This window comes from Vulpes lagopus, chromosome 2 (genome assembly GCF_018345385.1).
Source record: "Vulpes lagopus strain Blue_001 chromosome 2, ASM1834538v1, whole genome shotgun sequence".
Taxonomy (NCBI): Eukaryota; Metazoa; Chordata; class Mammalia; order Carnivora; family Canidae; genus Vulpes; species Vulpes lagopus.
In genome coordinates, this window is record NC_054825.1 from 40821103 (window position 1) to 40835681 (window position 14579).

Below are 14579 nucleotides of genomic sequence, written 5' to 3' on the forward strand. Positions count from 1 at the left end.
TTGCCCTTGCCGCAGTGGGACAAGATGCTGCCTGCTCTACTCTCCAACCTCCATCTGCTCGTCCAGGAAGATGAGAATAGTGGTACCTACTGCATGGGGCCTCCGGAAAGGTTAAATCCAATAAGTTAAACAAAGAGGAAGACAGGAAGACAGAACAAGCTCCATAAACAGCACCTATCACTGCTCTTCTATGTAGCTACAGTAAAAAGTAACGTCCCTGTCAACAATGTTACTCCCATTTTATGAATGACACATTTTGAGGCACAGAGGAATAGATCAAAGTGCCCAGAATGACACAGTTACTGAGACAGCAAACCCCAGAGACCATCCCATTAGCCAGTGATGGATTGTGTCCACAGCCTCTCTAATGAGCACATTTCCCCATTCTGGAGCTGCACTCCTAATTAATTTATCCCCAGTAGCTCCAGATTCCCTAGCAAGTAACTGAGTTATCAGTTACAACAATTACTAGCTGGTTCTCTGGTTTATTGCTGTAATTGCTCTAAAGCAAGTCTGTGTGGGCAAAGAAGTTGTCCTGTCTTTACATTGCTTATGTGAGAAAAGGTCTGTCCATGTGTCCCTGCAGCACAAGACCCCAGTGGCCTCGTAAAGGCTCTACTCACCCTGTTAAACGCAGGAATTGCCTGGAAAAGGTAGCATGGGAAGATGAGGGCTCGGTGAGCACACACAGGAGCTGGGAGCTGGAAGTGACATGATCATGCCCCTCACCTGGGCAAATGCAGATACCAGGATGCCTTCACTATAAGCCAGGAACTGCTGTAAGGACTTCCCAGACACTCATTCAATGCTCACAACAGCCCCATAATAATACCCTAATAATAGGTAGTATTATTATTCCTATTTCCTGAAAAAGCATAATTGTGAGGTTGCACAGAGAGGTTAAGCAATTTGTCTGAGGTCACACAGTAAGTGAGCCAGGATTTGAACTCTGACAGTTAGGCTGTAGGAATGGAGTCTAAAATAGGTTTCTCGGGGAGAGAGCCAAAAAATGCATAGTCAGAGCCACACGCGGTCTTAAATGAGCAAATCTGAATATGAACAAAATGAAGAAAAGCCACAGTAGAGATTAGTCCCTAACAGAGAAAGGGAGGCCCTGCCTAGCCCTGTGGATGGGAAAAGGACTGGGGTCAAGGTCATGGTGACAGCATCCCATCTAGAGCAGGACCTCCTGCACAGGAATCTGGTGTCTCAGGGCCCCTGAGAAGTGAGAGTTACCGTCCAGATGTGGAAGCTGAGCACAGTGTAGGATCAAAGAAGAAGAGTTCAGAGAAGTTGAGTGGTCTGCCTGAGGTCACACAGCCCAGACGTGTAGGACTGAGACTCAAGCCGGGCATCCCTGTTCTTACTTACACCCCTGCATCATTTAGCCTGACTACCAGATTCCAGCACTGGAGGGTAGTGGAATGTGCACACGAAGGTGCCCCAGGCACGAGGCATGGTCTGTGCTGGTACCTCCTGTGTGGTGGTTGACTCTGGCTTACGGAATGAACGCCCCCCCCCTCCAGGGGGCAGAACTGGACTCAAGCATCTGTTGATCCTTTCTCCCACTCCACTTCTGGGACAGTCGCATACCAGAAGCCAGCCTCAGGTGCCAACTCTCTTCTCCCTGACCCTCTACAGCCCCCATCAGGCTGCAGATAGGTGCGCTTGCAAGGGGAGTGAGGGGGTGTTGATGACAGGGCCTCCCTCCCTGCTCCAGATTTGCATTTCCCTGCCTTAACCAGGGAGTAACACATCCAGGCAGTCCGGGTCCTGCCTTGGGCTGGGCTCCCGCAACTGTGGCTGTAAACCACAGGGCCCACTCCACTCCACTCCACTGGGGATCCCACGCGGGCCCCTCCCAGTACCCAACCTGCATAGGCAGGGCCTGGAGGGCTGCACCCCTGACCCACGGCCCCACTCTCTCTTTCCAGGAGCTGTTCCCAGTCATCTCATTCCTCCTGTGTTTGTGCCTGTCTCTTTGTTCTAGGGATTTATTTCTCTACAAGGGACCCGAGTGACTGAACTTCTTCCTGGCCCCGAGGATGCAGGGAAGCACCTCTTTGAGATCAGCCCAGGTAGGCCTGAGCATCTTTTGGTTCTATGCTGGCACTGGCCCTGGTGGTGCCAATGGGGGTGTCACACACCTCTGACCCGGAAGGGCAGACCTCCTGTTGGATGCTCCTCCCTACAGGAACACCAGTGTGTCTCCAAGTATTGCTCAGAAATTTGGGCCAAGTCTAGAGAATTTTACAAATTTGAGGGAGTATTAGAAAATCCAATCAGCTGTCTGAGTAATTAGCTTTTGGGTGAGAGGAAAATGTAGATTTTAAAATTCATGATAAACACCAGGGAAACTAGCCAATGGGGACATCTTAGGGCAAAGGTCCAAACACAGCATCTGGATCATATGCAATAAGTCCACTAGTGCAGATACAGAGCATTAAAGTAACCTTTACGGTGAATCTCAAAACAGAGAATTGTGATGTAGCAGGAGGAAGGGAAATATTTTAACCCAACGAACTGCTGTCGTGTTAGCAGTTACAAAACCATCTTTTAAAATTCCCAGTTTTAAAATGTGGTTGTTACGGGACTAAATAGATGTGTCTTGCAGATAAGCCAGTGTGCTTATAGAAGGGAGGGTTCCTCCATCAGGTGATGTTTTTGTACCTTGGCCTTCCCCAAAAGCAGAGCCTGAGACAAGGCTTTGAGCAGTTTATTCAGAGGTGATTCCCAAAAAGTAGGGGGAAGGGAACAGGGAGGGAGGAAAGCCATGCAAGGCTAGTGAAAGAACTCCTGCAGGGTGAGCCAGGGGTTCAATTCCAGCTGGGCCTGTCAAGACTTTGGGGAGCAGGCTGCAGAAGTGTGTGGCCCATGGAGCAAGGAGGCTGGGGATCACCCACCTGCTTCCACCTACCCACTACTAATTCTACCAGCTGCTTCCTGGGGAGCTAACTCTGGCATCTCTGGCCTGCCCATGGCATGGGCAACCTCCCTACAGACACAGCAGGCTTCAGTCAGGATGACATGGATGGGAACAGCCAGTGCTGAGGCTCTGGACAGAGCAGGGCCCATGGGCAACTAGTCATCACGTGCCACCAATGTGCCATCCAAATTTAGATTTCCTTCTGGGAAGCGGTGGCTGTGAACAGAGTGTGCCAGCATCTCACTCAGCTCTGTGAGCCAATTGGTTTACAGTCTCCGAGCAGCACAGCCACCCCAACCAGTCTGATGAGGTGACCTGACTATCAGCTGCACACCAAGAGATGAATCAGCCCCAGCTCAGGCCAGCCAGCAGTGGCCCATTGGGAGCAGCAGTGAGTGCAGCCAAGCCTGGGGCAGGGTCTTGTTCACCTTTGCTTTGTCCATACTGGGAGTTCCAGAAGACACAGGCAGAGGGTGACAGGCAGGAAACTACCCCCTCCCTGCAATTTCATGTCCTGTATGCAAAATGCAAATACCCTGGTTTCATTTGGGTTTTCCTACGTGGGTATTTATTTATTTAATCTACTGCAAGAGCCTTGATACTAAAACTGGATGGTGGAAGGGGACAACAGAGGGGTCCTGGGGTGTGGAGTGGTAAAGAGAGGCTGGGTTGACTATGCAACAGGACAAAGGCTTCTGCACTGAAGATAAGGCAGAAATGAAGAAGGCAGTGAGGTGGCCAGGGCCCGGCCATCAGCAGGAGGGGGAGCAGCTGGGAAAGGGAGGCTGGGGGTGGGGCCAGGCGCCCTGAGCTTTTGGGAATCAGGGAGGAGTAAGGCCAGGCTGGAAATGAACGGAAGAGGTCAGCACACTGTAGCCATGAATCCCGCAAGGCGCCAAGTGAGTGCCCCAAGGACCAGATGGGAAAAATCACCAGTGTGCATGCTCTGGATCTGGGTCAGAACTATTTACAAGGATTTATTTGACTGGTGGGGGAGGGGAAGAAGACCCATTTGCCATGTAAGGCAACATTCACAGGTCCTGGGGATTAAGATGTGGAGGTCTCTGTGGGGCCGTTATTCTGCCTACCACAATGTGTGAAACATCCCTCTAAGGAGTACTTTTATGACTCTTCTATTTAAAAGTCCCTGGGGGTTAAAAAGGATAAGCAGCTCACCCAGGGACACACAGCGAGAGGGTCGTAGAGAAGCATCTGGGCAAAGAGCTGCTCTGCAGGACCTAGCAGCTGTCCCACCTGGGCACAGGATGGCTCAGAATGCAGTCATGGGCTGGAAAGCTCCCCACAGCCTCTATCCTGGGCCAGCAGGGCTCTAAGCACCGGATTCATGCCCACCCCCAGAGACACCCGCCTGCCTTTGCACATGCAGCCCTCCTGAAGGCCTGGGGTGGGGTGTGTTAGGTGGGGGCCGGGAATGAGGGCAGCCCTGAGGCGGCTCAGAGAAAGCAAGTCGGTGGTGGGCAGAGAGAGGATCAGTCAGACTTTGTGGAGCACTGAGCAGGAAAGGCTCAGTCGTCTCTCTGAGCAAATCATTGTGGCTGCAAAAGGCCAGATGGGTGGCGTGTGTGCCCTACCCCACACCCCAGAGGGGAATGCTTGATAACTCTTGGAAATGTAGCAGATTCCAAGTGTGGTAATATGTAAGATCAACTACATGAATTTTAAGTTCTAGTTCTATTTTTGTTCTTCAACGGTATAAAAAAATCACAAGTTTGATCAGGGTAGAATTAAAAGAGGAAATACAGAGCAGCCCCGGTGGCTCAGCGGTTTAGCACCGCCTTCAGCCCAGGGCGTGACCCTGGAGGTCTGGGATCGAGTCCCGCGTCAGGCTCCCTGCAGGGAGCCTGCTTCTCCCTCTGCCTATGCCTCTGCTTCTCTCTGTGTGTCTTTCATGAGTAAATAAATAAAGGAAATACAAGAGGAAAAAATTCTACTGTGCGCGCCCTCTAGTGGATGGATCTGCCAACTGCATGACGGGCTCCTCCGCGCCCGGCTGCATTCAACCATTTCAATCAGGCCTACTACTGACTCTTGCTGGGCTCCCAAAGCCACTAAGTGGCACTAAGCTTGAGCCACCTCTAAACCAGAATCCCACTCTCCACTAGCGCTTTTGGCTCTTGGGTCCAGGCCTCAGAAAGGGGCTGGGATTCAAGGACCCTGGGTCTCCTTCCCACCTGGCCTCTTCTGCTCAATTAGTTACCGGGTATGATCTGGTGATTTGGATTAAGATATATCTATAGATAGTTAGAGATCGATATTTGGTGTTCACCCTGGTTCTAGGCACAGAGCTCCTAAAACCCTCAGTATTTCCTAAGTGAAGAGAATGGTAAAGATGTCTTTTGTTCTGTTAACGAAATGACTTGAGGAAAGCCCCTAAGTTACCTAAGGATTGAGACTGGTTGTCAGAGAAAAAACCAGGTGTGTAGAAGATTGGAGCTTTCAGGTCCACCTCTGGGTGGGGCGAGGGGCTGAATATTGGGTTCAATCACCAATGGCCAGTGACTTTTTATTTTTAAGATTTTATTTATTTATTTATGAGAGACACAGAGAGAGGCAGAGACACAGGCAGAGGGAGGGGGCAGGCTTTCTGTAGAGGGACTCGATCCTGGAACCCCAGGATTATGACCTGAGCCAAAGGCAGATGCTCAACCGCTGAGCCACCCAGGTGCCCCCCAATGGCCCATGATTTAATACCTATGTAATGAAGCCTCCATAAAAAATAAAAAATAAAATAAAAAAGGAAGTTCACCAACTTCCAAGTTCACCAAAAAATAAAATGAAAAAGGAAGTTCACCAACTTCCAAATTGGTGAACACATGGAGATTTGGGGAGGACAGAGCACCCAGAGAAGGAAGCCCTTCTCACATGTCTTACCCTATGCAGCTCTTCCATCTGGCTATTTCTGAGTTATATATTTGTATAACCAACCAGTGATCTAGAAACTAAAATATTTCCTTGAGTTCTGTAAGCTGCTCTTGAAAATTAATCCAGCCCAAGGAGGGGGTTGTTGGAATCTCAGATCTACAGCCCACTGCTCAGAAGCACAGATGATAATATGGCCTTGCAATTGGTGTCTGAAGGGAAGTAGGCAATCTTGTAGGATTGAACCCTTAACCTGTGGGATCTGACATTTCCTCCAGGTAGATAGTGTGAAAATAGACTAAGTTATAGGATACCCCAGCTGGTGTCGGAGAATGGCTTGATGATGTGGGGGAAAAACCTACACATACTATATATAACTGGTTTACCTGGCAAATCTCACTGCCTCCCAGCCCTTTGGAAACTGTTTGCCCCTTGCAGGCTTGATCCTACCGGACTATCAGTCCTGGCAAAGCGGGCATCCACTCCCAGGTCATGCATAGGCCTGCCCCTAGGTACACAGGGCGAGCAAAGAAGGGAGAAGCCTCTTTTACACTGTGGACAGAGAGAGTCACTAAATCCACAAGATGCTTGTGTCTGATGGAAGAAATTAGGTAATCAATAAAGCAAGTGCAACTTGTCTCAAATATTCTTCTTCTGGTGTTAACACAGTGTTACCAAAGGGAGGCAGGTCGGCTGCCTACAGGGATTCAAGATGGGAGCTCTAAGTCTTTCCAGTGAGCAACCACCAGACTATCATGTCTCCTCCATCACTGGGTATGTCTTTCAAGAGTCCTGATTGCAGGTGAAGCCAGCTCAGGCTAATTCAGGCAAAGGGAGAATTGGCCAGAGGTTGTGAGACCACACAGAATCATCAGGAAGCTGGGGAGCTGCCCATAGAAGGGGCAGGCAGCAGGGATGCTCAGTGACAAGAATGAGAGCAGGTCAGTACTAGGTGCTAGAAGGTTGAACACCAGCAGACTCTTCAGTCCTGGTGTCCTTTGCTCAAGTCCAGAGTCCTGGTATTTGTGTTTTGGCCACAAGCCTGTGTCTGGTGACACTGGGGTGGTAAGGAAAGGCCTGCCCACTCCAGCAGCTGGACAGACTCTCCCACCAAGGCTTCCCACCATGGGAGCAAGGAGCCCCCAGAGGGACCCTCGTTACTTCAGGAAGAAAGGGGAGATGACGGTCTCCACAAACGTGCACTGCACCAGACACAATCTCTGATTCTGTTTTTTCAAGGGCCAAGTATCACATCATTGGCATTGGCCTCTCTGCAGAACCACACCAGGGCCCCAGGATGGGGGCCCTTCCCAGGTACATTTCCTCCTGGGAGTGCGAGGACCTCAGCTGGTGGGGCTGAGAACAAGCCCTTGTAAGGACACAAATGGCAGCTGCCCTGAGTCTGAGGAGACGATGGAGGAAAGTGCTGTCTTCTTGAGCAGGAGGACGCAGAGGCTATAATGGCTGCTCTGAAGTCTGGGCCCATTTCCCATGGCGGAACACCTGTCTGCTCCGGGCCCACAGATGATCTTTCTTGAGACAAAGTGCTGGGGACTCTGGTTGCAGCCGCCCAGTTCAGAGGTCTGGCAGGCGCTCCGCTCTCCCCCGGGACTCCCGGATGCCTCCTCCCGACTCCCCAGATACCCTCCCGGCAGTCAGCCTGGATGGGGATGCCTCTTCCATCGTGGTCGGTGCTCAGTTGTAAGCAGAGCTGGTGGCTGATGCAAAGCGAGCCATGGCATCACGTGGAAATCAGGGTCAACTGGGCCTGAATGTGCCGCAGGTGCTCCCCGGGGGAGGCTGGTGTCTACATGCAGAAAGGAGGGTCCAGGGGAGAGTCAGGAGGCCAAGCCCAGGCATGACTTCCCTTCGAGCCTGTTTCCTGCACTCTCCCTACAAGGCATGCATGTCCTGTAACATCTGGCTCTAGCCCGGGTTGCAGACTGCCCATGTCTCCAGGAGTCGGGGAGAACTGGACAGAGGCCCAGCCCTGCCAGCCAGGACAAGTCACTGAATATGCCTGTGCCTGTGTTTCATCATTTGTAAATTGGGGGTAGTAAGAGAGCCGAGTGCCTTGGGCTTGAGGATGCAGTGAGATCCCAGTGCCGGGCTCATAGTAGGTGCCTACTATTTTTATATCCTTCCCTCCTCCCTGCAATCTCTCTCTTTATTGTTATTAATAATAGCAACACAGTCACCACTTGGCTATTACCTGTAAGTAAACAATCCCAATACAGTGTGAGAGGTGTCCCCAGGGCTGGGAGCCCAAAGCTAGGAGTGGGGTGTGACTTGCCTGGGTGGTTGGGGAAGGTTTCACTCTTCCAGATGGACAAACAGAAGAACATCCCCAGAATGGTCCAGAAGCGGGGATGGAGCAGCACCAAGGCACATAGGCCTGGAGAAGGTGTGTGGACAGTCTGAGTAGAGGACTGAAGGGGAAGATGGGCAAGAGCCAGGTCACCGTGCAGAGCATTGCGTGCTGGACAAGGAGGCTTGGGCGGCAGCCACTGGAAGTCTTCAGCTATAGGAGAGATGGTGAAAACCACAACTGTGTGTTAGAGAGAGCACTAGGGGTCGTGATGGGGGCATTGCCAGGACCAGGCAGGAGATGAGGGGTAAACTACTGTTCATTTTGCCACCAGCTATGCGATGCCTACCACCCTCACCCTACCCGTGTCCACAGAGAAGACCACTGCATAGGAGGAGCAGGAAGAGAGACCCTCCCCTGTCATGGAGACCCGGGGGTTAGCGACTCAGTAGCCTGCCAAGTCAAAGCCGAGCTGTGATTCTTTCTGTGCAGATACAAGCTCATGTGCCAAGTTCTTAAACTAAGGGGCCCCCAAAACCCACAACTCCTCTGCCTCTGGGGCCTGTTTCAGTGGGTTTAGACCCCACTCAGCCCCTTCCTTCCTTTCTCTGGGTCTCAGTTTCCCCATCTATATGATAAGAGGGCTGGCCTTGGTGACCTCAGAGGTGCCACCCAGAAAGAATGGGTTCTAGCAGCTTCTGGTGGCTGCATGGGGTCTTTGAAGCCACTCTGGGCACTGAGCTTGTAGCTGCCTGTCCTTATCCAGCCTGCAGCTTGGAGCAGTTAGGAGAACTACCACCTGCTATCTCTGAGGCCTGACCTTGAAACGAAGCCAGCACACACAGATTACCCCATAGAAGTAGCCTGATAGCGTGCGTGCTCCTGACATCCACAGAGCATTGCTCATCTTGTGAGCTGCCTCCTGAGCAGGATGCCGATCTCGGCCTATCTCAGCACCTGGTACCAGCCATCCTGTGTATCAGCCTGACCTCATGCGGCCCCGTTGGGTTTGCCTGCAGAGCGCCAGATGATGGGTAATGACTAGAAATGAAATCAGATGAGAAGTTCACAAGCGCTCCTCATCCCTGGGAGTGAGAGAATCAGCAAGTCCCAGAGTGAGGTGACTTGGACCTCTTGGCTTTGCAGTCTGGCCCTCCTGTCTGAACCTCACTTTTCCCCACTAAACACCAAAACAGGTGTGGGAAACGCCACCCCCCCTCCCTGCCCACCACCCCGATGTCCCTGGAAATAGATGCCCTTGAAGAGGAAAGAGCAGTTCATTCTTTTGGCCAAAAGCATGCTCCAGAGCAGTTCCATTCAGTAGGAACCTAATGCAAGCCGCATTTGTAATGAAATGAACCATCCCATTGTCAGTGATACCAGCCATATTTCCAGTGTTCAGCAGCCATACGTGTCTAGTGAACCAAGGTGCCCAGTGAGCTGCAAAGAGGAGGTGACTCATTGCAATGCCTGGCATAGAACAGGTGCTCAACAAGCATCCTTAAAATGAAAGAGAAGTGGAGAGGGAGGAAAAACAACAGGGGGTAAAGACTGGGCTTTGGAGTCGGACAGACCCAGATTCACATTTTAGCTCTGCCACTCACTAATTTGGAGAACTTGGACCAACCATTTAAATTCTCTAAGTCTCCTTTTCATTATTGGATAATAGAAATAAACTTAGCAAGATAGCTGTGACCATCAAGTGAACCAAGATATATGGATGTGCAGAGAACACTTCCCCCACCCTCCACCACCTGTTCTCTTGCTTTTTCTTTCCTTCTCTCTTTCAACTCCTCTTTTATCTGCAATATACAAGTGAGCTTCAAATAAGATTTCATATTTCTTTAGTCTGTTGTTTAGAAAACAGGAATCCTAGTTCTATAGCAGTTATTCTCAGATTCCCTGTGTACCAGAATCCCCTGGAGGGCAGCTTGTTAAAACCCAGACTGCTGGGCTTACCCTCAAACTTACTGATTCCAAAATTCTGGGGGTGGGGACTGAGAATCTGCATTTACAACCATCTCCCCGGGGAATGCTGGTGCTGGTGGTCCCAGAACCACACTCTGACAGGTCAAAAGAGAGCTCATAGAAGATAGGAAATGTCCTATTGAACACCTTCAGTGGCACTGTTTTCCTGCTTTTTGAAGACGGAGCCCTGCATTTTTATTTTGTACTGGGCTGCACTAATTCTGCAGCCAGTCTGGAGGACAGTGGAAGAACAAGTGCAGGGGTAAGGAGCCCAGAGGCTGTGCTTACAGCGATGAGTAGAATGAAGAAGATGCCATGGGGATGGGGGGGGGGGGGCATGGTCAATTCTGGCCCCGTGCTAGGACTGATGCATGCAAAAAGGCTATCTCCAACCGGGAGGAGGCTGGAGGCCACCACACTTACCTGTAGCTCTGAGCTCCCCCTTCACCCCCTCTCCACAATAAGCTTCTTTAAGGATAGAGTTCAAAAGCCAGACCCAGTGCTTACTAGCTACATGACCTTGGGCAAGCTGGTGGCTTCTCTGTGGCTCCGTTTCTTCATGTACAAAACTCAGATATTAAAGTTTCTACAGCTTGGTTTAGGAACGGGGGTAAAGAAATTGGGTGAGTCTGTGAAGGGGTAGCAGAGGGAGCCCTATGATGATGGTGCATCCATGTATCTTGACTGTGGTGATGGTTTCATGAAATAAAATTGCATACTGCCCCCCTCAACACGCATGCACATGCACATGCACAGCGCGCACACAAGCCCAGGTGTAACTGATGGAATCTAAACCAGCTGTGTGGATTGTACCAAAGTCAGCTTCCGTTTCAATATTGTGCTGTAGTTATGTAGGATGTCTCCATGGAGGAGGCTGCGTGAGGGTGCACAGGACCTCGCTGTACATTTCTTTGCAACTTCCAGTGAATTATTTCAAAATAAAAAGGGTTTTAAAAATACCTGCCCCAAGGTGCTCTTGTAACTTTGTGCACCTATAACTTAGGTTAATATCTGTGTTAAGTATTCTGTGAAGTTCTACAAGTAGTATAACAGATCATCTGCAAAATCAAGAAACAGAAGATAAACTTATTTTTATTTTTATTATTTTTAAGGATTTTATTTATTTATTCATGAGAGACACAGAGAGAGAGGCAGAGACACAGGCAGAGGGAGAAGCAGTCTCCCTGCCAGGAACCTGATACGGGACTCGATCCCAGGACCCCGGGACCACTACCTGAGCTAAAGGCAGATGCTCAACCACTGAGCCACCCAGGCATCCCAATAAACTTATTTTTTAAAAAGTAGGTGGGTAAACTTTCCAAATTGTATGTTCCTGTGTGCTTTTCTTCAACCACCAGACACCTTTTCAGATAAAATACAGTACTTTCTCTGGATTTTGTAACTTTTTAGACATAGTATGTTTGTTGATTGACATTGTTTCTTAAAAATGTTTCTTTAAAAATGTTTCACCTAACAGTACATTAAGATTATTATTTGAAAATCTGCCAAACATGCTTTTCAACAGTTTATTTTCACGTTTCCTGACTTTGTAGACACCTGCCTGTGACACTCCCTTACTTCACAAGTCTGCCTACCTTCTGTATGGTTTGCCACCTCGCACATCTGGCCCCAGACTAGGAATTGGCTACATGTTTGCCCACTGACCAAACGGAAGGCCCCTCACCAGGGACAACTTGCTAATTCCTCCGAGTGTAATTGATCATGTTCCTGGGGTAGCAATAGAAATGAGTTCCTTGTGTTAATATTCTTCTGCAGGACACAAGCAACATGAGATTCTTCTTCTTCTTTTGTCTTTTTTAAGATTTTATATATTTATTTAAGAGAGAGAGAGAGCACACAAGCATGCAAGTGGAGTGGGGGGCAAGGAGCAGAGGGAGAGGAAGAAGTAGATTCCACACTCAGCACAGAGCCCTAAGTGGGGCTCCATCCCAGGACTCCGAGATCATGACCTGAGCTAAAATCAAGAGTCAGATGCCGGGATCCCTGGGTGGCGCAGCGGTTTGGCGCCTGCCTTTGGCCCAGGGCGCGATCCTGGAGACCCGGGATCGAATCCCACATCAGGCTCCCGGTGCATGGAGCCTGCTACTCCCTCTGCCTGTGTCTCTGCCCCTCTCTCTCTCTCTCTCTCTGTGACTATCATAAATAAATAAAAAATTTAAAAAAAAAAAAAAGAGTCAGATGCTTAACCTATTGAGCCACCCGGGGTGCCCTGCAACATGAGAGTGCTAAGGTGATTTGTTGAGTTTCTATTTAGAAAGGGAAGTGAGAAAGGTATCCTGCAATGCAGTGAGTGGACATTATGCCTCTGTTTTCTAGATGTGGAAACTGGCACAGAGGGACAGCTTGTCCAAAGTCACACAACTAGGACAAAGTGGGGTCCAGGGTCTTACCCTTAAGCAGGCTGCCAACAGGAGCCCAGGCAGGTGCTGGGTACCAAGGCTCTGAGACACAGAGGGGCACAGCAGAAATTCCTCAAATAGAAATACCTGTACCCGATAGGAAAAGGGCAACCTGCAGAAGGAGGCATGCTCAGTGCCAGCTCAGAACAAAGATGTAGATAAAATTCTTTACAAGTGATCTCAGCTAGACTAAACTCAAGATAAATGAAGATGAGGGGAGGAATGTGGCAGGGGATTAGTGGGTGGAGCAGTTGGAGGGTCCAGGTCACCTCTGAAAAGCCACGCCCAGTGGAAGTGATGATTGAGTGGTTAAGGTGTTGGATTTGAAAAACCAAGCCCAGGTACAGTTTCCTCCCATGGGGAGCCTTCAGCTTAGGAACTTTCTTAGACAAAAGGCCCATCTTTAGTCTAGGTCATTCCTACACAAGGTATGGTCTGTGCACTTTTTGCATCAGCATCACCTGGGAGCTTGTTGAGAATGCAGATTCTTGGGCCCCACCTGGAACTACTGAAACAGAATCTGTGTGGCGGCAACGTGTTCTGGGTGACTTGTGAGCATATTCAAACGTGGGAGGCACTGCTCTCCAGTGGACCAATGTCTGTGCTACCCAAGCACGGACTGCGAGCTCCTGCAGGCAAGGATTGCGCTGGTGCACTCAGAGCCTGGTGCCTGGCTCTTGACGGTGCTTGATAAAGTCAATCAGTGAAGGAGCACTAATTCAAAATCAAGAAGAGAGCTGAGAGTGGTGGTAGAGAGAGGGAAATAATGACAAGAAATTGAGTCTAGCTCACGGGGTGCAAACGGAGGGGCAAACCAGGGCTAATTAACCATGAGCAGATTCTGGCCCACATTTTGTTTGGCTCGCAAAATATTTTTTAATGCAAAAAGTTTACTTATGGAAAATATAGATTTACTTTTTTTTTAAGATTTTATTTATTCATGAGAGACACAGAGAGAGAGAAGCAGAGACACAGGTAGAGGGAGAAGCAGGCTCCCTATGGGGAGCCTGATGCGGACTGGATCCCAGGACCCCGGGATCATGACCTGAGCCAAAGGCAGATGCTCAACCACTGAGCCACCGAGGCGTCCCTGGAAAATTTAGATTTCTATAGAGTAAACATGAGTCTGCTTCTTCCATATAAACAATGACAGAGACTCAATAACAGGTCCCTCTGAGACACAGCTTGATGGCTCTCCGTTGGGCTAGAATCCCCACCTGCCTCCTCCATTCATCAAACATGCCCCATCTCTTTATAAAGGTTTGAGTCTGTGAACCCTGGTATCACTAATCATAAGCTCAAATCAAAGACGGCTAGAAAAAAAAAAAAAAAAGACGGCTAGAAAATGATAGTTGGGGGTGGGTTGAATTGTTTAACGCATCCAGGCATTCGTCACGTGGGCTTGTGGTTAAGGGTGAGGTGCTCAGTCACACAGTCTGAGATTCAGTTCTGTCTCAGCCTCTTCCCAAGTCTGGGGTCCTGAGTGAGTCACATAACCCCTCACACTTCTGGCTCTTCCTCCGTGGAATGGCTTCAATAGAAGCGGTTCCATGCAGAGCATGAAACCCCACACCTGGCACATAGTCAGCCATAGCTAATTCCTAAGAGTCATTGCCACTGCCAGAGCAAAATGGCACACAGGTATACAGGCATTTATTCCCTGCATTTCTGGCATTTCAACATGAATTATGTTGATTGATTAGTGCTTATGTTAATGATCAATGTTTTCCATAAAAGGTGTGCATAATCCATAAATGTTTAAAATTCGGTCAGGCTAAATATTTTATACACTGGAAAATGTGTACATACCAAAAGAATAAAATAAAAACATAAACCTATGAAACAGAAGCATTAAAGATATTATCCTTCTAATAAAAATTATTAGCAGATTAAACTAATAAAATAGTCAGAAGTAGCAAATCAAACCCCATAAAATAAAGAAAATTTCAATAATAACAAACACTTGAAATTAAATACTATTTGATGTTACTCTTGACTTGTGAGCCTATTTTCGTGCACATTTTTTTTTCTAACTGTCATAAAATTTTTCTCTCTGCACTGGTGAGGAGAGGGCTCT

The 14579-nt window shown here is 49.1% G+C and overlaps 1 protein-coding gene across 5 annotated transcripts in view; it reads left to right on the forward strand.

Annotated features, from left to right (window-relative positions):
* ARHGAP22 (Rho GTPase activating protein 22) overlaps positions 1-14579 on the forward strand; it is a 136257-nt gene that overhangs the window by 44407 nt on the left and 77271 nt on the right. For all 5 annotated transcript variants that reach the window (XM_041745054.1, XM_041745056.1, XM_041745058.1 and 2 more), the window contains one exon: positions 1991-2078. In XM_041745054.1, coding sequence (XP_041600988.1) covers positions 1991-2078 — 88 coding nt within the window. The remainder of the gene's footprint in view (positions 1-1990; positions 2079-14579) is intronic.